The sequence below is a fragment of the Peromyscus maniculatus genome, chromosome 2 (genome assembly GCF_049852395.1).
Source record: "Peromyscus maniculatus bairdii isolate BWxNUB_F1_BW_parent chromosome 2, HU_Pman_BW_mat_3.1, whole genome shotgun sequence".
Lineage (NCBI taxonomy): Eukaryota > Metazoa > Chordata > Mammalia > Rodentia > Cricetidae > Peromyscus > Peromyscus maniculatus.
Window position 1 is genome coordinate 77,463,881 of NC_134853.1, and position 25,304 is coordinate 77,489,184.

General features: G+C 43.6%; 2 protein-coding genes across 9 annotated transcripts in view; both read left to right on the forward strand.

Annotated features, from left to right (window-relative positions):
* The window catches only part of Slc44a1 (solute carrier family 44 member 1), a 184,721-nt gene extending 175,660 nt beyond the window's left edge, over positions 1-9,061 (forward strand). For both annotated transcript variants that reach the window (XM_042271186.2, XM_076564211.1), the window contains exon 16: positions 8,175-9,061. In XM_042271186.2, the coding sequence (XP_042127120.1) occupies positions 8,175-8,189 (15 nt within the window). In that variant the 3' untranslated portion in view covers positions 8,190-9,061. The remainder of the gene's footprint in view (positions 1-8,174) is intronic.
* An 8,316-nt stretch (positions 9,062-17,377) lies between these two features.
* The window catches only part of Fsd1l (fibronectin type III and SPRY domain containing 1 like), a 68,403-nt gene continuing 60,476 nt past the window's right edge, over positions 17,378-25,304 (forward strand). For 4 of the 7 annotated variants that reach the window (XR_013049109.1, XM_076564213.1, XM_076564214.1 and 1 more), the window contains exon 1: positions 17,378-17,643. Coding sequence is in view for 6 of the 7 variants with exons in the window: in XM_076564213.1 (XP_076420328.1) it covers positions 17,629-17,643 (15 nt within the window). In the remaining variant the exon portion in view is untranslated. The remainder of the gene's footprint in view (positions 17,644-25,304) is intronic. The other 3 variants (XM_006995106.4, XM_006995107.4, XM_015988634.3) reach the window with 1 other exon arrangement.

The window sequence follows — 25,304 nt, forward strand, 5'->3', positions numbered from 1 at the left end:
GCCATATGAGATACACTACCCATCAACCAGAATGTTAAAAGGAAAATTAAATGCTGGTTTTGAAGAAACTAGAACTCTCATATATAACTCATGGGAAAGTAAGTCAGCAGAAAAGTACGCTGGAAATCTGTTTCCTTTTATTGGTTAAAGTTGAAAATAAATACAGATCCAACAGTCCCCCTTCTGGGAACTGTAAGGCACAGGCACCTGTGCACCAAATAACTTGTTCAGGAATGTTCCTGGGATCAAGGAGTGATGCTGCAAGCCTTGTGATCCCAGCACTGTGGAGACTGGGGTGGGAGGGGTCATGGGTAGGGAGGACATAGTGAGACACTCAGAAGTAAAGCAAATAAAACAAGCTCCCTGCCATGGTCACAGAAGGATTATTTACAGTACCCTCAAATTGGAAACAACTCAAGTGTCCAGAACAGTTGGATTAATTGTACTATATTGACACACTATTGCCCATTACATAAAAGTAGTAGAGACAGAATGAACTAGAGCTGACTTCAGACAAGATTGTAGCATGCAGATCTTCACCCACCAAACAGTAATCTGGACAATTATTCTGTAGGACAAATCTTTTTTTTTTTTTTTCTTTTGAGACAGGGTTTCTCTGTGTAGCTTTGGTGCCTGTCTTGAATCTTGCTCTGTAGATCAGGCTGGCCTCAAACTCACAGATCTCCGCCTGGCTCTGCCTCCCAAGTGCTGAGATTAAAGGTGTGTGCCACCACTGCCTGGCCTTCTCTAGGACAAATCTTAGAAAATGAAAATAGAAGAAGAATGCAAAGCCCAGTAACTTGTATACATTGTGATGAATTTGAGGATGTCTTTGAGAAAGCGAGACAAAAACTAGAAGACAGAAAAGAAAAAAATAGGTGATTCCAGGGCCTTCAACACTAAAACAGTACACAACGTGGGTGTTGAGATGGACGGAAGGAGAGAGGGAGGGAGGTGGGAGGGAGGGAGGGTGTTATTTTAGAATTAGGAGGGAATATATTTGCACTCCAGAATCCTATCTTTGGAAACTGTGTGAGGGTAAGACAAAGCCATTTCAGACATGCAAGGGGTTTTGATGCTGTCACACCAGTCACAGCCAAGTCAGAATCAAAGAAAGGTCTTCACACCATTTCCTGTTTGTTCAAAAATAATCAAAAAGCTTTTCTATTAAGGTGGTTGCGTAAGAAAGGAGTTAACTACCTAAGAGAAAGTTGAGGTGGTACAAGCTTATAACCTCAGCACATGAAATAGGAAGGTCACAAGTTCAAGAACAGTCTGAACTACACAGTGAGGACTTTGAAAAAAATTAAAACAAAGAAATAGGATATAATAATAGTAATAACAACAATAAAGGAGAATAAGAACTTGGAGCCATTTAAATTTAAATTTAGTTTTCATTCAACAAATACATTCCAAGTATGTGCCTTTTGTCATCACTGTTTATAAATAAGTTCTGAGGTACAGAACAAGACAAAAGAAAATAGACAAAACAAAAGAGACACCTATCTTTGCCTTCATGCAACATGTTAGAGAAATGCTTGAATAAGGATTATACAGCTACTTCATTAATGCATAATGATTAAAAATACATCGAAAAGTAGAAATAGTCTGTAATACACTGTGAGGCAAAAAGAATGGAATGGTTGGTGCCTGAGTCCACCATAGGGACCCATGCCTATAGTCTCAGAACTTGGGACATGGAGGCAAGAGGGTCAGGAATTTGAAGTCACCCTTGGCTACACAGCAAGTTTTAAGTGAGTCTAGGATACCTGAGTCCCTGTCCCAAAACAAAACAAAACAAAACAAAGGATGAAGTGCTGGCCCCTCAAGTGTCAGGATGTAGTTTGATTCCTGGAACCTATAAAAGCCTGTTGGAAATGAAGCCCACTTGTCCCTCTGGAGCTGGGGAGATGGAGACAGGGGGACCCCAGGGGTTCATTGGGAGCCGGTCTAGTAAAAACGAGGAGCTTCTGGTTTTGTGAGAGGCCCTGCTTCAGAACTAAGGTGGAGAGCAAATGAAGAAGATGACCAACATTGACCTTGGACCTCTACTTTCATGTGTACACATTTGCACACACGCCCCCCACAGACATGTATCCACCTACACACACTTGGAAAAGTCAGAAACTTGAAAATAAGCGCACTAGGGTGGTTAAATCACAAATGTGATTTTCTTTGGGAAAGCCTTTAATTTTCTGTGGGAGATTCAGACAAAGGAAGAATAAAAATTAGGATTCATAAAATTGTTTAAATGTTTATTTTATATCAAGTATTTCATCTGGAAAAGATGCTTTCATTTTAAAATTTCTTTGTTGTTTTGTTTTTTTGTTTAGACAATGTCTCACTCAGCAGCCCAGGCTACCAGCCTTTGACCTGCTTCTCTCAACCTCATAAGTGCCAGGATTAAAGACACAAACCTCCAGCCTGACTTAGAACTTCATTAACGGAAACCTTTTGTGTTTTTAAAACAGGGTCTTATGTATCCTAGCCTCCCACTTGCTGTGTAGACACTGATGACCATAAACTTCTGATTCTCCTGCCTCCACCTCCTGAGTGCTGTGGTCACAGGCAGGTGTCACCAGGGCCTAGTTTATGTGGTGCTGGTGACTGGACCATGGCTTCATGCATGCTAGGGAGGCAGTCCACCAACTGAATTACATTTCTATTAACTGGAACCTTTGTGATCTTCTTTATAGCAGATAAAGAGTATTCTATCTAAAATCAAGTTCTTATAAACAGAGACAAAGAATAAAGTATTACCCACTTATGACCAAAAACAAAAATAAAAACCAGTCCTCAGGTGAGGAACTTGCTCTTTCTATTCCAGCCAACCAGGAAAGATGGGATTGCCAGGAGGAATGTGGATCTGCCCATATGGAAACTGCTAGAAACTCACATTTCAGATGGTTTTACCTTGAGTTAGCATGGTATAGTGTCAGCCATTCCTGTTATTCAGTGAGCCTCTAAGCAGGGTATGTAGACTGCCTGCTTATGACTGGGTCAGATGAAAGTCACTGGCAGAATACATATCATATGTATTGATATCATGGTTTTTAAAAGGCCCCTTTAATATTCCTGGCCTGTGAGGAAGCTATACCAGTAGTGACATTCTGAGGTACTTCTCATGTATGTTGGTGAAAATCTGTTTTTAGTGCCTGGTATGTAGCCTAGACACTAGCCTTGAGCTCACTACATAGCCCAAGCTGACCTCCTTTCCTCCCCCCCTTTTTTTGGGGGGGCACAGTCACTCTCAGTATGTAGCACTGACTGGCATGGAACTCACTATGTAGAACAGACTAGCCTCAATAGCAGAGATCAGCCTCCCTGTGACTCCAGAGCGCTTGGATTAAAGGCATGACGTAGCACCATGCCTTACTTAGTCTCCAATTATTTTTTCCTCTCTCCTTTTTAATTAAAAAATTTTACACAGCCAGGCGGTGGTGGTGCATGCCTTTAATCCCAGCACTCAGGAGGCAGAGGCAGGCGGATCTCTGTGACTTTGAGGCCAGCCTGGTCTACAAAGTGGGTTCCAGGAAAGGCGCAAAGCTACACAAAGAAACCCTGTCTCAAAAAAAAATTTTTTTTACACAATGTATTCTAATCATGTTTTCCCCTCCCCCAGATCTTCTCAGATCTTCCCCACCTCCCTTCCCACCCAACTTTTATATTTTCTCTCTAAAAAAAAAATCATGAAAATAAAAATAAACAAGAAACCAACAAGACAAAAGAATGCCAAATGAAACCTCCCCCCCCCCACACACACACATGGAGTTCATTTTGTGATGGCCAACTCCTGGGCATGGCACTTGCTCTGGAGTGTTATTGATACAGCCGGTGATACTTCATTGAAGAAAACTGATTTCCCCTTTCCTAGCACGTATCATTGCATATAGCTTCTTGCTTAGGGGAGAGGCCCCATGTCTTCTTCCCCAACTCAGAGCTGGGACCACATCTGGCTTGAACCTGTACAGGCCTTGCCCATGCTGCCACAGTCTGTGATTTCATACGTGCATCAGTTCAGCTGTGTCTGGAAGACACTGCTTCCCTGGAGCCATCCCTCCATTCTGGTTCTTATAATCCTACTACCTCCTCTTCTGCATAGTTCCCTGAGCCCTGAGGGGAGGAGTTTGATAAAGACATCCCATTTAGGACTAAGTGCTCCAAAGTCTTTCACTTCCATACATTATCTAGTTGTGGGTTTCTGTTAATTCCCAACTTCTGCCAGAAGCTTATCTGATGAGAGTTGATAAGGCACTATTCTATAGGTATGGTGTATGTCACTAGGAGTCACTTCATTCCTGTGGTCTTTTAGCAGAACAATAGTATTAGGTATTTTTCCCCTAGGCCTATGGCCTATCTAGTCACAGGTTCTTGGGCACTTTAACAGTGCCAGGTATGGGTTCCAGCTCATGAAATCGCAAGGCTCCTTGTGTCCTCCACCACCTCCTCTAAACTCTGCTGTTCATCAGTCCCATGCTTGTGGTCTTGTATGTTGAGCCTTAATCCAAGTTTTAAAATGTGCTTGGTGGCTCCCATAACATTTGCGCCACTACTGCACCAGTATATATTGCAGGCGGGTGACTCTTGTTGCAGCATTGTTAGCTGAGTGATACTGATGATTACCTTTCTCACCAGGATCATGCAAAGTACCTTCCAGGACTATGTACGGTAGCAATGAAGTTTCTAGTTGGGAACTGGCTTGACTTTCCCATATTTGATGACATAAGTGAGTGTTGTCTTCAGCATTAAGGCCTCATCATCAGGTTTTTTTTAGAGTAACCAATAGCCTTGTCATTAGCCTGTAATCAATTCTTGATCTTCCTGCCTCTCAAGTGTTGGAGTTAAAGGCATGTACCAGTGTGCCCAGATTTTTTTGAGGTTATAATTCCATCATTCCATTTTACTCTATCCAAACCCTCCTATATACTTCCTCCTCTTGATCTCTTTCAAATTCCCAGTATGAAAAACAATTCCAGGAAGAGCAAGAGTTAGAGGCCGACCTAGGATACGTAGTGAGTCGAAGCTACCTATCAAATCGCTATCTCAAAATAAATATGTAGATAGATAGACAGACAGACAGAATCATTCTTCTAAACTATATAGAAAGCAAAAATTTATCATAGGCAGCCTATTAGATGGAGCCTTAAACTTTGAGTCTTAAAAATGTTGTTCTGTCTTCCAATGGGACGGGTGCCTAAGGAATGGCTGTTCTCATTCATCCTTAGGATCAACTGGATTATATTAGCAATTTTTTTCATGTTCAAGTTAGTGAGAAAGATGGCATCAAACTGTCATCAAATCATGATCAGATTACGCAGTATTTTTAAGTGTGGCATTTGGCTTTTTAAGTATTTTAAATTTAAAGAAGGGAAGCTATGTGTAATACAGTTTCCTGGATGGGCTTTTGGAACAGGAAAGGACATTATGAAAATCAATGAATCTGAATAAAGTATGGTGTGCAGTTAGTAGCTATCTCCCAATGCTGAGTGAGGTGTTGTGACAAACGTACTACAGAGTTCTGAGATGTGACAATGTGAGAAGGTAGATGAGGGGTAATGAGAACTCTGTTACTTCTGTAGCTTTTAAAAAAATACTTAAAACTGTTCTAAAGGAAAAGTCTAAATTAAAAGTAACTGCAGTAGTAAAACAGTTTTCTCTCAATCTCAGACAAACCACAAATTTAGCTGAATCTACTGTCTGTGCTGTGTGACCTTAACTAAGCATCATCAGGATTGGGTGTCAGTCTAATTATAGGCAGCCTTAGTAATCAGCAGTAGGGGAAAGATCGTGAAAGTCGAAGCTGCGTGTTCCAACGTATAAGACCACAAGCATGGAGCTGATGAACAGAGTTTAGAGGAGGTGCTAGAGGACACGAGGAGCCTTGCGATTTCTGGAGAGAGGACCTGGGGTCGGAAGAGCAGTGATCCAGGGATTCATTTAATTTTCCATTTGCCAAATGCATTGAAATTGGTAAGAAATTTGAGACAGGCACGTCAGCAGAGAGGCAGTGACTGGAATGTGAAGCTAAAATCTCAAGACTGAAATGCTGAAGTGAAAAGTGATGCTGTTCTCTGTGCCTCCTGCAGCCTGGTTTAGGACAGGGCGAGAAGCTGAGCCTACTGTAGACACGAGTGTACCTGGAGATCTTAGACACCATTAGATGGCTGGACCTTAAAGCTACTTTCTATCTTCTTGTTCCACGCCCAACACCCCTGCATGTTGTGCTCAGGAAGATCTTAGCATTTCTGCTTGTCCTGAGTTAGCTTAAGAGTCACAGTTCTCAAGTAGGTCTCTTTCATTGATTTATCCTAATGGATTTTAAAGACTTCTTTCCCAGCACTGTGGATAGAGCCCCATTTTTGAATATGCTAGGCAAGCACTCTACCAGAATCACGTACCAAGCCCTGAATACCGCAAGAAATTATTTCAAACTTGTAGAGAGATGGTAAGAATAAGAATGCTACCCAAAACATCAGGTTCCACATTGTCAAACCTCCTGTGCCTACTGTGAAGAGTTACGCTGCCTGCAAGATCACTCTATCCTTTCTTATGTATGCTCTCTCACATACACACCACATACACACATTCCACACAGACAACACACACCACAATACATATACCTCTTTATACCCACACCCACACATCACACACACCACACCACATACACACTACAATACACACACACACACACACACACACACACACACACACACACACACACACCACACCACAACACATATACTTCTTTATACCCACACCCACACATCACACCACATACACACTACAATACACACACACCACTTCATGCCTCTGTTTCTTGCATGACTTGTGCATACTTCCAGGCCAGTGGTTCTAAACCTTCCTAATGCTGGGACCCTTTAATACAGTTCCTCAAGTTGTGGTGACCCCCAACCATAAAGTTATTTTCATTGCTACTTCATAACTGTAATTTTGCTATGTTTATGAATTGTAATGTAAATATCTGTTTTCTGATTGTCGTAGGCAACCCCTATGAAAGGGGTCACGACCCTCAGGTTGAGAACTACTGCTCTAGGCTCTTCCATTCTCCATCCTTCAATGTGTATTTCCTAAGGATAAGGTCGTTCTTTTCAGCACCACAGTGACATTCTTTTCAGCTCATTTCCTCATTCACTGTCTGAGAGTGAACTGTGGCAACACTCATTATCTTGGTCTGGTCTGTCCCTTTGCTAAGTGAATTACAGGCTTGAAAAAACCGTATTTTTATTTGCGTTTCAGGTTTGGGTCTTTGAGGGTACCATAAAACCAGGTTTTTCAGTTTAGCTTTGAATTTTACTCATGGCTTTGTTTCAGTTGGGCTTCTAAAAACCTCCTTATCAAAAAACAATGGGCATTCCAACACTGGAAAAAGAGTCCAGCACCCACGCCATGTATCAAGGACTGTTCTCAGCACTGTGTTTAAGATTCATGCAATTAATCTTCACAACAACAGCATCAGTTACTTTTCTGTGGCTGTGATACAATACCCAAAACAAAGGGAGATGAATTTTTTTGTTTTTGTTTTTTGTTTTGTTTGTTTGGTTCACAGTTTAGGGTCTAGGCCTTCATGGTTGGTCACATTGCATCACAGTCAGGAAGGAGAGAGTAGTGAATGCTTATGCCCAGCTAGCTTCCTCCTCTATATACAGTTTCAGGACCTTAGTGGAAGGAGTGATACTAACCACTTTTAGTGTGGGTCTTCCCACCTCTCTTAACCTAATCTAATCTAACCTGTGTACTTCCTCACATTGTGAGGCATATCCAGGGGCTAAATAATCCCTCACAGGAGTGCCTGGAGACTTGTCTCCCAGGTGATCTCAGAGCCTGTCAGGCTGACAATTAACACAACAACTTTAACCTTCAAGGCCCTCACCATTGCCTTATTTTCCTTAGGGAAAATAGAGGTAGGCACAGAGGTTAAGTAGCTTGCTCATAAATTACAGCTGATAAGGGGGTACAATTAGAATTTGGACCCAGGCTGTTACAAACATTCATTTTATTTATTGTCTCCTATGTGATTATTTTCAGCCACATTAATATTTCATAACATCTGAAGATTATCCCACATTATTTATCTCAGGCTATTGATTGCTTCTTCTTGTGTTTCTTCCTTCAAGTAGAGAAACACTCATTCTCTTGATGTGTTTACTTTTCAGCTGAGGAAAAGGTGATGGATCTCTGGAGACTGGGAGAATGGACTCAGAGGAGGCTGTTTACACAAGGATCTCCCACTCACCAGCTGTTGAGTCTGTGAGGACGACAGGATCTCATTACTTTGATGGCAGCGATCAAGAAGGCTCTCCAACCATGAACAGCCAAATGGATTTGCCACAGTGGGGGTGGCTAATTAATGATTAATCAGAAGCATTTGATAGTAATCTTTGTTGCAGCCACGTCTTCAAACTTTGTGTTGCTTTCTCTTCTGGCCTTGTAATGCTTGAGAGACAAGCCCTGCTTCTCATTTAGTGAGTGCTGGCCTGAAGTCAGGACTCACACGGGAATTCTCTGCATTCATCCTGGGTTTGTCCTCTCTGACTCTGCTATTAATAGAGCCGATGTGGGCTAATAACTGCTGTTCCTGGGGGCCTGCTGCATGCCACGCATTGGGATGGGTGCCCTACATCCTACTGAATCCTCACAAAGCCCTATAAGTTTGTACACATGGTTGACCTTTTGACCATGAGGAAATGAGATACTCCCAGAAGATCATGTGCTATGGAGAAGATGACACAGTTGATAGGCTCAGTGTTCCAATTCCAGAGTCCCTCCATTATAACACTATGCTTTGCTCATTATCGCTACGGAGATAACGGCCCTATACTATCCTTAGGAATATCACGCTTAGTCTCCAAATGGAGTGGGGATGGTGGTGTATGTGCATGGGAAGTGTCTTGGGGGAGGGTTTTAGAAGCACAGAAAAAAAAATCACAGAATTATTTTCTAAGCAAAATAACACTGTTCTTTTATGGCCTATGGGTCAAATCTGCCTGTCCCCACCTATTTTTGTAAATAAAATTTTATGGGAACACAACCACATCCTTTATATATTGTCTATGACTCCTTTATTTATGTAATGGTAGAGTTATATAATTGTATTAAAGACCCTACGATCCTCAGTGCCCAAAATATTGACAATATGGTCCTTGCAGGAAAGTTTGTGACCCCTGGCTTACATGACTTTGGAAGGAAGCCCACAGTTTTCATTAAGCCTGATTTATTATATTTTTATATTTTCCCTTGACTGAAAACTTAAAGTCAGATAATGCCTACATAATCACTGTGTTCCAATGATGGCATGGTGGTAGATATGATGGTGATGGGCAGGAATTTGTGGGGCTTTACTGATGTAACTAGTGAAAGACAGGCAGTGGGCAGGAGGGTGAGAACTGTGTCTCTGGGACCCCAGTCAACTCCTCACCCCAGAATCCTCCCACTTATGTCCTTCCTATTCCTCTTGCTAAAGGAGGTCCTAAGATATCTGTTTACAGGCTTGCAAGTGGCATCCCATGTACAACATACTCCAGTCCCAACACCTTGACTTGGAATTCAGAAACCAAGACAATCAGATCTCTAGTTATCTCTCTTCCCATCTCCTTTTGTTTTTAAGCCATGAGGAAAACAATCTAAATTTGAATGAATATTTCAAAGCTGACTTATTTGCCTTTGATTCACGTTCATGAAAGCAGAAAGCAAAATACTTAATACTTGTAGGTATTGATCTTATTCTGTTCAGGCTATTGTAACAAAATGCCATACACTGCACAGCTTATAACCAACAGAACCAGTTTTCCCAGGTTATAACACTAAGAAGTTCAAAATTGATGAGCTGACAGTGGCGTCAGTGTCCGGTTGAGAACAGTTTTCTGGTTCATAGACAACCACCTTCCCACGTGTCCTCACATATTAGAAAGAACAAAGGATCTTTCTGGGGTTTCTTCCTTTTCTTTGTTTGTTTTCTTCCTTCCTTTCTTTTCCATCTCACTCAGGAGGGTTGTCACAGACAAAGGCCCCAACTCCTAATATCACATTGTAGAGTAGGATTTTTAACAAATGGCTTTGAGCAGAATATAAGTATTCAGCCCATTGACAGTGTTATATTTCCTAACAGGCTTAGCTTCCATAGATGCTATGTTTTTTTTCCTGAGCCAAAATAAACAGATATACTAGTTACTTTTTTTTTTTTTTTTTTACAGATGTTACTCAATTAATTTAGGGAAAAAAATCTGTTTTAAAGTTATACCATGCAAGCTTTCCTTCACATGGTTATATGCTTTTTGACAGACATAAGCTTTCATGGGTGAAGAATATTCCATCTCCTATATATTCTAGAGTTTTTCTAGCCTTTCCCCAGTGTTGGAGCATTAAAAGGTCCTCTCTCCAGTCCATGGTTCGTGTCCTACAATTCTTGGAATTGTTTTGTCCACCATTTCCTACTGTGCTCAGGCTGTGTCCGTGGCATAGTCAGGGTTCTATCTTCCCTTCCAGTCTGCTGGTGGGTCATGGTGTAGCCCATGCAACGGAGAGATGCGTTAGATTTTCAAATCAAAGATTATTCTTCCCTACCATATGTCCTACCTTCCAATCCTCTCTCATTCTTCCTGATTCAATTGTTCTGTCATGGAAAAGTACATATTGACCTTTGTAATGAGAAAGGCATCTCACTCAGGAAGGGGATTTTCCTGGGAAGGGGTGACACAGTGTCCTCCTAACCTGACAGCCACAGCCCTGCAGTACCAAAGGACTCAGACACCATTATTCACTGGGGCTGTACTTAAGAAAATGGTTGATTTTTAGGAACTAATAATGTGTGGGTAACCTGCATTATGTATTTTCTGTGTGTTAAACATCAGTCTAAATGCCTTACCTATCAAGGGGACGTTGTTAATACATTCATTCGACAAATGAGAAAATGGGGGTATAGAGAGGATAAGAAATTGTCCTGGGCACAGAGCTAGTGCTTGAAAGCTGGGTTTTGTTTCAAACAGTGGGGTGTTGTTGGTATTTTTTTTACTCTTTTGGGGGGGCCCGCCACCTAACTCCCAGATATATCATGCAGGGATTATAAATGCCCAGCCTTAGCTTGGCTTGTTTTTGCCAGCTCTTCTTTTTTTTTTTTTTTTGGTTTTTCGAGACAGGGTTTCTCTGCGTAGTTTTGCGCCTTTCCTGGAGCTCACTTGGTAGCCCAGGCTGGCCTCGAACTCACAGAGATCCGCCTGGCTCTGCCTCCCGAGTGCTGGGATTAAAGGCGTGCGCCACCACCGCCCGGCTGAGCTCTTCTTAACTTTAAATTATCCCATCTACTTTGCCTCTGGGCTTTTTCCTTTTCTTACTTTTGTAATCTTACTTTCACTCCTGCTCTGTGGCTGGCTGGGTGGCTGGGTGGCTGGCCCCTAGCATCCTCCTCTCCTTGTTCTCTTGTTCTTTCTTTTTCTCCTCCCAGATTTCTCCTTCTATTTATTCTCCTTGCCTGCCAACCCCACCTATCCTTTCTCCTGCCTTGCTATTGGTGTTTTAGACGGGCACAGTAACACAGCTTCACAGAATTAAACAAATGCAACATAGAAGAACGCAACACATCTTTGTGTCATTAAAATAAATGTTCCACAGCATAACAACTGTAACACATCTTACAATAATATTCCCCAACAGTGGGGCACTGGGGTGTGGGTGATTAACCAATCAGTACAATCAGTAATGCACTGTGGCATTTTATGTCCCTAGGCTCCACCTGGCTCATGCCATTTCAGAGTATCTTCAGAGGGAGAAGGGAGCCAAGTAATTCTGTTACTGACAGCAGTGAGCCTTCCCTTTGTGCTGGAGAGAACTGGCTTGGGGCCAGCAACCTGGGGAGATTTCCTTTCATGAAGAGACGGGTGGGAAAATAATTGACTTTGTTCATAGTCATTCCCTGAACATGAGTCCAGAAGCATGTCCAGGGCCAGGGCAGGGTACACTGGAAACACATGTACATTCCAGGCTTCATCCCCAGTGCCTAGTGAAAAGCAGGCCAGTGCACACAGAGAAAGTATTGTGACATAGAAACATCTAAATAGAGTTAAGCTAGTCATCTCTCTTCCAGGAGGTAGCAGGGCCTCTTGCAGTGGACTATGTGGGGGTGGGGTGGGACTAGGGAGAAGAAACCCAGAGAACTATTTGAAGATAAGTATGATTACAGAGTGGAGTCTGAGAGGGAATGAATTATTTACTGGCTTGTAGTTTTGTAGAATGACGGAACTCGGGGTTCACAATGATGTTATCCAGTGCCTGGATCCCCCCATGACAGCTCTGCTAAGCAAATGCCCAGAGTCTTCTTGGATATTGGCACTGGTAGGGATCTCCCTACCAAATAGTGTATGCCAAATCTCCGTGACTCTTTTATTTCTATTGTTTATTTTTTATTTTATAATTTTATACACATACATAATATATATTATCTACCCCCTCAAACTCCCCTCCCATTCTTCCTAGGAACCCTCTACATGTACCTCTCCCACCTTCATGTGTGTGCATTTTTAAAATAGCCCACTAAGTCCAGTTATTAATGACTGCATGTACACGACAACCTACCTGAGGCCACTCCCCTGAAGAAACATGCCTCCTCCTCTCCCAATAACCAGTTCCCAGAAGCTCCTCGGCTAGGAGTGGAGCCTCATGAGGCCCTCTTCAGTTCATGCTGCAATCATTGACTGGCTTGGTCTTGTGCAGATAACTATCTGCTGTGAGTTCTTGAGGGTGACATCCATGTTGTGTCCAGCAGACAGCATCGCCCAGCTTTTACACCCTTTCCATTCCTCTCCCACAATGTTCCCCGAGCTTTGAGAGGGTTGATATAGATGTCACCACAACATGAGGAACTGTCATTAAAAGGTTGCAGCATTAGGAAGGTTGAGCCCCACTGCTTTAGACATTTTGTTGAGAGGAAACCTGCCTCCTGATAGTTTGCAGCAGCTGGGCCGGATTCTACCAGAGGGACACTAGAGAACAAGACATCTGCTGTCTACCAGCCCCAAAGAGACAAAGTCAATGATTGTATCCATGCTGAGTTTTTCCTTTTAGGCTAAATATGATCTGGTACTTGAATTGTGCTCCTTCTCACATCGTTTTTGGTTCTTCACCATTCAGGTTTGTGTCTGTTGCTTCCTATGTGACTTAGAGCTCTCTAAGTGTGAGCTAGGTCACTTGACTGAGCACCAGCCTCCTCCTGGGCATAACCAATTTGATGTCATTTAATGAGTGCCTAGAGCTTCCATAGCTTTGGGGGTGAATCTGTATTTTAGTCAGAAAGGGGCAGGAAGCACAAGTTTAGGTTTCTATGGTTGAGAAGTGATGATAAGCACAAATACTTTTTGGCTGTTTATCTCACATCAGACTCGGCTAATCACTTGACCTGAATTGTTTCCTGTAATCCACTCATCAGCTGGTGCTGATACTGTGAGCCCTGTTTCACAGGTGAAGAAATAGAAGCTTAGAGAGGCTTGTCTTACCAGGCTGCGTTGTAAAAGTGAAAACCTGGGTCACGTTTGATCGGGGAGCGATGCGTGAACATTTGGGCCTTCAACAAAGAGCAGCACCCGACTAGTGATGGGTATCAGGGAAAACAGGCAGAGCAGAGAACAGGGGAGTTGGAGTGGGGACAGATGTTCTAAGGCTCCAAGGCACGAGTGGATAACTGTGCAAGAAGGGCCCTGAAGGACATGCTGTGTAGAGCAGTAATAGTAGCAGCTGCCACCAGTTACCAGCCCACTAAGCCAAACATTTTCCATACGTAGTCGCCTTTAATCCCCGCTAACCCTCAAAAGGAAATATGGTCACCACACACTAGGAAATGGAGCGTTCGTGAAGATAAGGGCTTACTGAAGACTGCAGAGCTGGCAAGCAGCAGGTCAGGATTCAGATGGAGAGAGCTGATGGTGCCCGTGGACCCACTAGACGGGTCCTCAAAGGGGGAGCTTGTTAGAGACATGGAAATGAAATCATTGCTTCCCCAGAACTCATGAGGAAGCTCAGGCCTGCATGGAGTGCTTGGCATCTCTGAGAGAGGACAAAGAGCCTAGTTTGCAGTGGATAGTTTTGCCGGACATTAGCAATGTCAACCAGGAGGTGATCCTGACTTGGGGTTTCATCAGAAAGCAAGCAGGTCACCAAAGGCCAGAAACTTCAGCCAATAACCATGACTAGATGAGCATCTTTCAGAACCACAAACTCAAGCTTGGAAACAATGTACACTGTCACTCTGCTGTTGTTCCTTTTCCTTTTATGTGTGTGTATCATGTTTGTATGCGACATCTATGTACAGGCACAACAGGTACATGTGTGTTTGTGGACGCCAAAGTTGGTATCAGGCATCTTGCTCAACTGCTCTTCAGTTAAAATTTGAGACAAGGCCACTTCCTAACTCTGGAGCTTGCTGATTAGGCTAGGCTGGCCGGCCCGTGGGTGCCTGGTACCCTCTTATCTCTGCCTCCCAAGTGATGGGATTACCCACATGCACCCACTGCCAGCACTTTTTCTCATGCCTGGGTGGCAAGCATTTTACCAACTAAGGTATCTTAGCAGCCTTTTTACTTTCAAAACTTTTTATTTTATATGTGTAAGTGTTTTTGCCTACTTGTATGCATATGCACATCACTGCCTGGTGTCCTTGGGCACCAGATCACCTAGAACTGGACTTATAAACGCTTTGTGAGCTGCCATATGGTGCTGGGAACTGAACCGAGATCCTTTGGAAAAACAGCCAATGCTCTACACTGCTGAGCCATCCCTCCAGTTTCCCCTGCCCCTCACCCCTGTAAAGAGCAATATGCTTCCTCTCACATCAAGGGTTCACAGGTGTCAGTATGCATTAGTACCATCTGGAGGACTTGTTAAAACGGATTACTGGAGCTGACCCTGGAGTTCCTGTTTCATTGGTTCTGAGGATAAGGCCTGAGAATTTGCATTTCTAAGAAGCTATCAGATAATGCTGATGCAGTTAGTTAGTCCTGGGGTCAAGTTTTAAGAACAACTGCTTTAAATAAGGCTATTTTAAAATATTTTCTAACTTGATTTGCTATGCAAAGATAATTACACGCAAGGCCTGTAGTCCTGAGCCACAGTGAGTGGGTGGGTTTGTGGACTTGCTGCCCCAGCTTGGTGAGAGAACTGTAGTGAGAGAACTAGGTTGACTGGAGGGAGACAAATCCCAGCTCTAAGGAACTGGCCGCTGAGAATGAGGTCAGCAAATGAGCTGTGCTGGGAAGCCAGACAAGCGACACCAGAGATCTGGGCAGGGCAGAAGTCAAATGGGGTACAGCTGTTGTCAAAATCCACGGGCTCCTTGGCTGGCCTGAAGGGAAAGAATTACAGAAACTGGGGCCAGAAGCCAGAAATGAGCTCCGAGGGTGCGTCTCTGTGACCGTGTAGTGATCACATTTCAGGGCGACTGTCTCCAAAACCCTCTTTATTCCTCCTTTGGTAACGCCTGTCACTCAAGAAGTGCCCAGGAGCTCCGGTATGGCAGGAGTGAGGTGATTCTTTGGAGAGGAGACCAAACGCTCTCACCTTCCCTTCATGATGAGTCCACCGTGTCAACCGAGGGCAGTGGTTTGACCTCTGATGCCCTCCCATCCCCAGGCTACATTTCTCACCCATAGACAATGACTCAGCGGCTGTGTTCAGATCAGCCGTTGGAGCCACCAGCACTGGGTTAATGGGTGGATACCTGGCTTCTGTCACTACTCCTCATGGAATTGGGGGCGGGGTGGGGCTGTGGATAGTAGATTCCCTTCCCTTGATACCAAGAGGGGGCCTCTCTGAAGGACTGCACACCACTCCTCCTTTCTGGCAGGAGCAGAGTTGTAGAGGAGAGTAGGAGTCTGCTCTCCTCAGTCCCAGGCTTCCAAGCATTGTCTACCTAGCCTGAACGAAACCCTTGTCTCCCTTTGTATCTTTTATCCCTTTCCTTGCACGTCTGTTCAGTTAAGGGTCTATTGGATGTTGTCTGCCCTGTGCTGGGGTGGGGATACAGGTATGGTAAAAAGAAGTTTTGGTCTTAAGAAACCACAATATCGTTGGAAGGATCTGGTAGAGACATAATTAAAACATTGCAATTTAAGTAAGATTCCTCAAAAACAGCTCATGCCTCTTCAAGGCCTTGGTTCTCACTGTCCTTTTGACTAGATAAGTCTTCTTCAGACCCTTTCATAGCTCTTACCCAGGTCATTGCTGAGCAATGTCAGGATATTGAACCCTGCTTATTCTGAGTCCATTAACTCCATGCAATTTGTTTATTTCTTCCACTTACCTCATGACATTGTCTCCTTTGTTAAATTGTTTTGCATGTGTATGTGGGTGCTGTGTGTCAGTGTATTCCAATGTGTGGGCACATGGACAGGGGTACCCTGTGTGTCAATGTGTTTGTGGTCGCTTGGTTTTTATGTGGGTACCAGGTTCTGGGTATATAAACTCTGGGCCTCACTCTTCCTGTATAAGAGCTTTGTCCACTGATCCATCTCCCTATTCTCTTACGAACTTTCCTTTCCAACAGCCTCATGGATTTTTGTCATTCTCCAAACTAGGCCTTGAGCTCTTTGAGAACCAGGCCATTTCACTGACGATTTGTGTAGAACTGCTACCTAATACTCGATAGCCATTTTCCCTTTATTTCTCTAGTATGTGAACGGCCAGATGAATTTTTTTTCTCCAGTCACCTAAATGGAGATGAAGCCTGTCTCTCTGGAGAACCTTTATAAGCCTCCTGTGTTCATCCCAAGCTTTCCAGAATCTTCGTTGCCCGAACCGGCCGTCCTAAGCAGATTCTAATTAGCTGCTCCACTGTCATTTACTCAGGCACTGTGTCCTGGGCAGTTCAGACACAGTATTTAATCTGCACAGTCCCTAGCAAGGTCTGCATTCCTTGTTTTATTTCATAGACGGCAGAGGATCACAGAGAAAGACTTGCTCACAAAGTAGCAAGGTGCGAGCTGGGCAAGGGTAGCTAATCCACAAAGCCCATATAGTCCCACAACCACGTTTCCTCCTACCCCTTGTCCTAGGGCCCTTTCAGGTTTCCACCATGCCCCCTCAAGACCTTCCCCCACATTTCCGCTGCCTCTCCATCCCAGCGTATTTCTTCCCGCTGGATAGCTGGGCCTGACCAACCGCGACTGCCCCTCCAAGGCTAAGTGGGGAGATGCTGTAGGTGCGGGATGCATCCTGGGCAGAGCTAGCTCCCGGACCTTCCGCACAGGCCTGGCTGCTGGGTGCCCAATGGCTCATTGCAAGGACCGCAGCGATGGCACAGGAAAAGGGATGCCAGGAAAGAGGTAGCTGTAGAAGGCAGGCGCAGGCGGACAGGCAGCGTTCCATCCTCCGTTGGTGCGGGTGCCCCGCGCACGCATGCGCAGGCGTGGCGCGCTCGCACCCCGCCCTCCCGCGGGCCGCCCTTTCACCCTGGCAACCGCGGCTCCGCAGCGGCGCGCGCGCGGGTTGGGCGCGGACGGGCGGGACCTCTGCGGGACGGGACCGGGCAGGCGGCGGCCGAGATAGTGGGCATCGTGGGCTCTTCGGGCTCTTCGGGCTCCTCACTCGTTTCCGGTGGCAGGTTCGGCCCGGAGGGCTTAGTCCCTCGCCATGGACTCGCAGAAAGTAAGCAGGGGGGCACGGCGGCCGGCAGGGTGGGTGGGCGGGGCGCGCGGGGCTGGACGGCGGAGGAGGGCGAGGCCGGGCCTGGGACCCACCCGGCCCCACCACACCGCACCTGAGAACCCGCGGGCTGCGGGGGCCGCGCCCGTGACCCCGGCCGACCTCTGCCCAGCGCTTGGCTCCGGGCGGGGACTGCGGGGAGGAAACCGCGGGCGGCACCGGGATCCCCGCCGCCCTCTGCGGGCGCTAGGCCCTTTTCTTCCCGCAGCCCGCAGCGTGCTCCGAGGTGCGTCCCTCCTCGGCAGGCGTGAGGACCGTGGCTCAGTCTCGCGTGGGAACCTCCCCGCTGGCACCGGAGCTGGTGTCCTTTTTCATCCACCGAGTCTTCAGCAGGGTCCCTGCTCTGTAGGTCCGGGGACCGAATCTCCTTTGTACCGCTGCCCACTGCCTTGCTCGTGGCTTATTTATAAGCAGATCTCAGTGTTTGCCCAGCTAGAGGAAAAAGACAGTTGTCGGCTTCCCCACCCTGGTCCGCCAGTTGGTGTAGTTGGTAACAGTTACCCAGTGGTCTTGTGGAATGTTTAACACTTTGAGAACAAGTTAAGGAAAGATCTACAGTAGTCTTTTTGATTAAGTAAAATATTTGAAGAATATAGCCAGTGTATTGAATACAATTGCAATTGAAATTTTAACAATCAGCTGTAATTCCTGTGTAGAAAAAATAAGCCACCCTACTCCCTTTGTTATATTATAGTGTGATTGCAGTATGCTCCAGTATAGAAAAGAAAAAGAAATGGTATTAATAATGCAGCAGGGAAAACAAGGGTACATCTAAGAGGCCATTCTTTTTTTTTTTTTTAATTATTATCGAATAGAAAGTGCAGAAAAGGCTTATAGAACAACTATGCAATCTTGAACTGGATTCACCTTCTTGAGGGGTGGTGGGGGTGTGGGGTATGAATAATGATACATCAAACATTTACTGTTGTAGCATTTAATAGATATGTGCATGATTCCGTTGTGTGTGCTTGCCTTGAAACTCATTTGGGTGTATGTCCAATTATTATCTCCAGAACTATTACTGTGATATCTTTTAAAGATATTACTAGAATATATTAATTTTTTGTATTTTGAATATGTATAAATGTAAAGCATTCTCTGTCTAAGCTTGTAAGACATCGCACAGCTTATTAGAGGAAAGGCATGTGGTATTTGAATGGGCATTAGCAAAGGTCAAACAGAAGAGCAAGTGACTTGGGAATCCAGAAAGGTGAGTTGCAGGGTACAGTATATTTGTTAGCTGTGTGTACAGAGCAAGCCACCAATCAGTCTGTTTCATTATCCGTTCTCTAGAAGTGAGAAAATTGTATAGTATTATAAAAACGGGATAAAATATTCCATTAAGAAAACAGTATTTTAAAGTTTGTGAATATTTTATACTAAAATAGTCCAAGCATGGTAAAATACCAAAAGTGTTTTAATGTAGATCATCTCTCAGGGGACACTGAAGAATCAAGAGTTGGAGGTTGTGACTTCTGCAAGGGTGTGCCAGTAAGCTAAGGTTGGAACCAGGTTGTTCTCATTTCAGACTGTGTATTTATGCACCCACAGGGTACCCTATGTAGCTTCTCCAGAGGTAATAAAGAATTAGCTGTTTTTTTTTTTAAATTAGTGCTGATGTATCTTATTGGAGTAACTCTGAAAATTAACTTTTCAATATTAAAAGTATGTTGAATTTCATTGGCGATATCAAGTAATCTTTGTAATGAAGAGGATTTGTTTTATAGCTTACAGAGGATATCCAGTTAGTGCTTGTAACTCCTGCTGGTGCCTGGCCTTCCTTTATGAATTGCTGTAGAAGAAGTTACTTGCCTCAGATAGTAATGAACTAAGATGGATATTCCTGTCTATAACATAAGATAGTAGTTTACTCATAGCATGAGATATAGACACTATTTCCTGTTAAAGAATGTTCACGTTAAAATGGTTCACGTTAAAATGGTAGCAGAGATGATACCCCAGTATACAGAGGAAGTAGTTCTTGCTGTAATTGGCAAGGAAGGCCTTGGGATTCAGGTAGTGAGTTATTAAGAAGAGCCAGTTCTCTGGTCGTGCTGTTTATGAGCTATAATAGCTTGGATAATTTGCCATTAGTCTCCGTTTCTTCACCTATAAAATAGAAATAACCACTGACTTTCTTTAAGAGTTATGAGCATTGTGTCCAAACAAGAAAATCATCTAACAGTATTATCTGTTAGCTTTTGTTAATCTCGTAAACTCAACCTCAAAATAACGTTTTCCTTATCAAATTTGTTCTAGACTTCTTTGAACTTTTAGGTGTGTTTTCTACTTGTGTGTTCTTTAAGAAATTATTTCAGCAGGTGGTGCCAAGAAACAGTTGTTAAAGAGGATGGAGAGTTGTGACTCAGGCAGTCTTACAATAAAGACGTAACGGGACGTCTCACAGAAGCTTGCTGCTGGCTGGTCAGCCCACGGGTCAGCCTCACCAGCTGCTTTTTTTTTTGTCCGTGGAAACGACTTGGTCGTCAGTGTTTTGTTAGCAACAGATGCTCTATTTGAGTAGAGGAAGAAGACTCAGTTGCTGTGGGTATGTAAGGCACACTGTAGGATACAGAAGCGGTATTATCTCCTAGAAATGAACAGAGGGATTTTGTTTATATTGAGTTTCTGGGACACTTTTGTGAGCAGGATGTGTTAAGGATAGGTGGCTTTGTTTGATCCTCAGACCTTTTGAATATGTCCTTAAGTGGTTCTGAGATAAAATCTCGAGGGTTTCTTTACCTGACAAAATGTGCACATTCAGAGAAAACACTGAAACAAATAAGGACAGTTGTATTTTAGGTACTTTTTTGAATTTGGTAGTGCAAGTTAAATTTTGGTACAGATCACTGATATTCATAGAGGTTCCTGTTTCTAGGAAATGTGCTTCTTAAAGCAACAAGGGTATGAGGGTAGGGACTGAGGAAGGATGTCAGCAGGAGCAAGAAACAATTTCCAATTGTTTCTGCATGCTCTCCCTCCCTCCCTAGGTAGGAACTCAGAAGTCTTTGTTATACTACAGGGTAAACCTAGACCGGGGAGATCTGTATTTGGCTTCCTTATCTGTTTTTATATCCTGATACGTGCTATACAGTTGAAAGACCCACTCCATAGCTACACAACTATCCAATTGACCCATGTTCATAGTTACTTGTTCTCAATTTAAAAAAGAAAAATAGTTTCTCAAGGAAAGTGAAAAAGAATGAGAATTGGGTATTGCTCTGCATCTGGCACTGTGTCAGACTCCTTTGAACTCCCACAGCAAAGTTCTTCTAGAGTTTGCAGAGTTGCACAGTTAGCAAGTGCCTGGCAGTCTATATTCAGACCAGGTGGTTTTTCATAGTCCACACTTTTTCATTACCTCCCTTCAAGACGGAATTCTTGGCTTCTAAATACTGAAACAATTAAAGTAATTGAAATTTAAAATGTTAGTCCCTAACAGGGGCTGGAGAGATGGCTCTTTCTGCAATTGCAGAGGACCATAGTTCAAGTCCCAACACTCATATCCCGTAACTCACAACCACTTGTAATTTCTACTCCGTGTTATCCAGCTCCCTTTTCTGGACTCTGGTCACCTGCATGCATGTACCCCCCCCCCCACATATACACATAATTAGAAAGAAAATAAAGCTTTAAGACAAAGTGTTACCAGGGACAAGCCCTGTACAGTAGTCAGTTTTGTTTGTTTTAGAGACTTGTCAAGTATAGTGAAGTATTGATAGCTGGTACACAAGGTCTGGCATCTGGTCTGTCTTGCTGCCCCACATAAGATCACTGTACTGCACCAACATCTTTTCTCTCTTTATTTCTTTTTCTCTTTGGAGGGTAGAGTAGGAATCTTACCTCTCTAAAGTAGAGCTGTAGACAGTGAAGTGCAATGTGAATGAACACCATATGAATGTTCATGATCTCATAGGTATCCTTGTTTTTTAATTGAACTTGGCAGTTTCTAAATATCTGATAATGAAGCAGGCTTTTTTTTTCTTTCTAAATTTCAACACAATGCTTCTTTGCAATGCTTGGCTGAATATAAACAGGATTATTCATGCAGCAAGCACATATTGGATGTTTGCCATAGTGATGGATATTCCACACTGACTGCAGCGGGCCATAGTTTGGAGCAGGTGGATTTGTCAGGAGCCTTTGCTATATTTTTACCTCAGCTGTTTGCCCCAGCCTCAACATTCAGATATAATTACTGATATCTGTTGACTGATAGTGAATTAATTTTTATATGTAATTCTTTATTTTTAAAATATAATAATTATTTTTTATTCAAGTGTTAGCATAGCCAGCCTGTTAACCTCTGTTAGGTTACAAATACAAATAATACAAGTTTATTGTAGGAAATGTTAGTTATAAAAGTAAATGAAAGTAAAATCACCTATGATCCTGTACCTTGAAGATAACCACATTCAACATTTGATTTGCTGGTTACCTTTTAATGCAAATAAAACCTTAAAACATTAGTTATCATACTATGTGCAGTTATATAAATTGCTTTTATATAATATATCATGAACATTTTCCAGTTTCTTACCATTCTACAACACTTAATAACAAGTCAGCATAATGCTTTCATATGAATGTGATTCTTGATTATACTTGATTACTACCCCTTGGCTGGATATTTATGTTGGTCCCAGTGTTTTAAGGTTATAGGTAATACTGAAAGGAACATTCTTGTAGCCAAGTCTCTGCCTATATTCTTAATAACTACTTGCCACAAATTTGGAGAAATGGAATGACCAGTTACTTAAAATTCTTAAGCTGTGTTGCCCATTTGCCCTTCAGAAGGGTTGTATCAGTTGATGTTACTACTCTCCGCAGTGCTTGAGTGCCTCCATCTGCGATGTCCTTGGGCCTCCCTGACCTCTGGTTTGCTTCTTAGAATAAGTGCATTTTTATGCCAGGAGGGGTCTTGTTGCTCTACTCAGATGGACATTTGGAGTGTTTGAGTACTGAGTCTACTGTCATAGGCCTGGGACCTTGAATGCTCAAGGCTTGTGGGCTGAGCCAGTGGACTGGGGCTTATAGCTCCAAACCTCGAAAACTAGAGGTTTATAGCCTCAGGCCTTCGAAGCCTGAGCCAGCTAGCTGTCTGTGCTAGGTAAGAGGCTTACTGCCTCAGGACTCTGATGACCAGTGGGCCAAGCAGTAAAAGCCTCAGTTTTGAGCAGCCACAGCAGTAAATAGCAATCAGTACCAGCCATTTTTACAGGTCTAGTGCTTTGGATGTTAGAACCCTTGGTGGCTAGTGTTTTAGCTCTTGAGCTACACATGTCAAGGCCGTAAGCCTTCAAGGCTCAGAGGTTCCTAGGCAAGCTTAAGTGAACAGTGCTTGCAGCCTTGGCTACCACCTTGCCTTTCCACTTTCTCTGTACTTCTGTTGTCCCTCATCGTCTGCCTTTACTTCTGCCACGTCTGTTCCTGTAGCTGTCTGGACTCGTCACTGTCTTCTTGGTGTTGCTGCTGTAGTGGCAGCCTCTCTACCTCCACTGCTAGGGCCACCGCTTGTTATTTTTCATGCTACCATCTCAGCCCATTCTACTGAACGGCTTGGTTATATAGCTAAGGGGAGGGGTGTGCTGTGCAAATGAAGGAAGTGTTTATGCCAGTCACTGCACTGGCTTCTGGTCCCACCAGTCCCTGCCTATGCTGAGTTACTAAGGTGGTGCTTGTCCTCCATCCTGAGTGAGAAGAGCTGCTTGTTAACCTGGCAGGAAACTTTCCAAGGCCAGGACAGGGTGTCTGAAGTGGTTGTGACTTGAGTAAGGCCTCCTGGAGCACGAGTCCTGGCTTCAGTTGTATTGATCCTTGCAGCCTGAGCATTCTTAGAGTCATTGTCAAGTATCCAAAACGGCCAAGCTACCATAAGGGCAGCCTGGCTGATTGCCAGAGAAGGAATGCCTAGCATAAGGGAAGGCTGTGTTCTGCTATTCAAAGACCTGAACAGCTGCTCCTGGTAGTTTAACCCATTGACAGAAAGAAAAGAAAAAAAAAAAAAAACAACTTATGGGGTATTTACAATAAAGGCTTAAAGAAAGCTCATCACAAAACTAATATTCTCAGCAGCATTTAATGGTGCCTATGCTTTCTTAGCCTCTCCCCTGGTGCTCTAGGGAACATTTCCCATTTCATTCATCTCACCTCTAACACCACTGAATGGCACAGTTCTCTGTATGGTTAAAACCTATTCAGTCTCTCACACGCTTACATGCCCTGCCTCGTAGATGGGAGACTCCTATCTCCTCTTCTGACTCCCAGCTTACTCAGTTCAGAATAGAAAGGCGTATTCCATTTTTCTGGTTCTTTTACTAGTATTTGGTTCATTCAAGACTATATTTACATTTAGTACTACTCACAGCTGCTCACTGAGAACCATGTTGGTTCTCCCTTTTTACATTCTTTAATCAAGCCTGGACCCAATACTCTTGTTAATGTTTACAATAGCTATGCTCAACTGGTAAGACTTACTATCCTAGCTTATCTGCTGCATGCGACTTTCCTTCTTCTTCTTCTTTTTTTTAGACAGGGTTTCTCTGTTAGCTTTGTGCCTTTCCTGGAACTCGCTTTGGAGACCAGGCTAGCCTCGAACTCACAGAGATCCTCCTGCCTCTGCCTCCCGAGTGCTGGGATTAAAGGCGTGTGCCACCACCGCCCGACTTGGATGCGACTTTCTAATTTTCAATTCTCTAGCTAATTCAAATGAGGACCAAGGTAAGACATGATACAAGAGACACCGTTCTGGCAGCAGCTAGATTCATTGATTCCTTTGCTCTGGTTCCTAGAGCCTTGTCATTATTTCTCCAGCCCCCAATAGTGGCAGCGTCCTATGGTAGTAAAAGCTGAAGCTCCTGAGACAATGTCTGCGTTTGAATTGTGACTGTTGGTTGATAACCATGTGACCTAAATCAGGTTAACTTCTGAAATCTTTCTGCAACCATAAATTGTTGAAAACTCTTATAATGATTTAAAAAATATTCCTGACATTGAAAGTGCTAACTAAATAATAACCTGTTTGAATATAGTAGTAGATTGGCCTTTTAAATTGCAGGTGCATTGGTGGTATTCACAGTGATTCTAGTTTTGTATATCTTAACTGTTATAAATATGAATGTAGAATTTATCTCAGAAGTCTTTTGGTCTGAGGAGCTGCTGATGGGAAAGCCCATGTGTCAATATTTCTTAATCATGACACACGGATAATGGTTGATGATATAAGGTAAAATTGGGTTCTGATGGTTTGAGATCATTTGTTCTAAACAGGGGAAGGTCATGCATCATAATATCAGGGGCTTGTTGCACTGGGCAGGTTTTAGATAAGTAGCCCAAGTTGGCAGAATTTGCTTGTTGTTGTTGTTGCTATTGGATGCAGCTAAATTAAGACTCACATTGGAGTTATCAGATGTTGCTGAATCGCATAAGTTAGAACAATGCCATTTCAAAGTGGTGAGCAAAGTAACTTAGCTTCCAACTTACAAAATGACGTGCAGGGTGCAGTGATTGAATCTGGGCAGCCCTGTGGTAAAGGTTGTTCCCCAGCCTGTGACACTGAAGGAGAGGCTTGGTGGGAGGTTGTCAGGTCAGTGGGGCTTACCCCA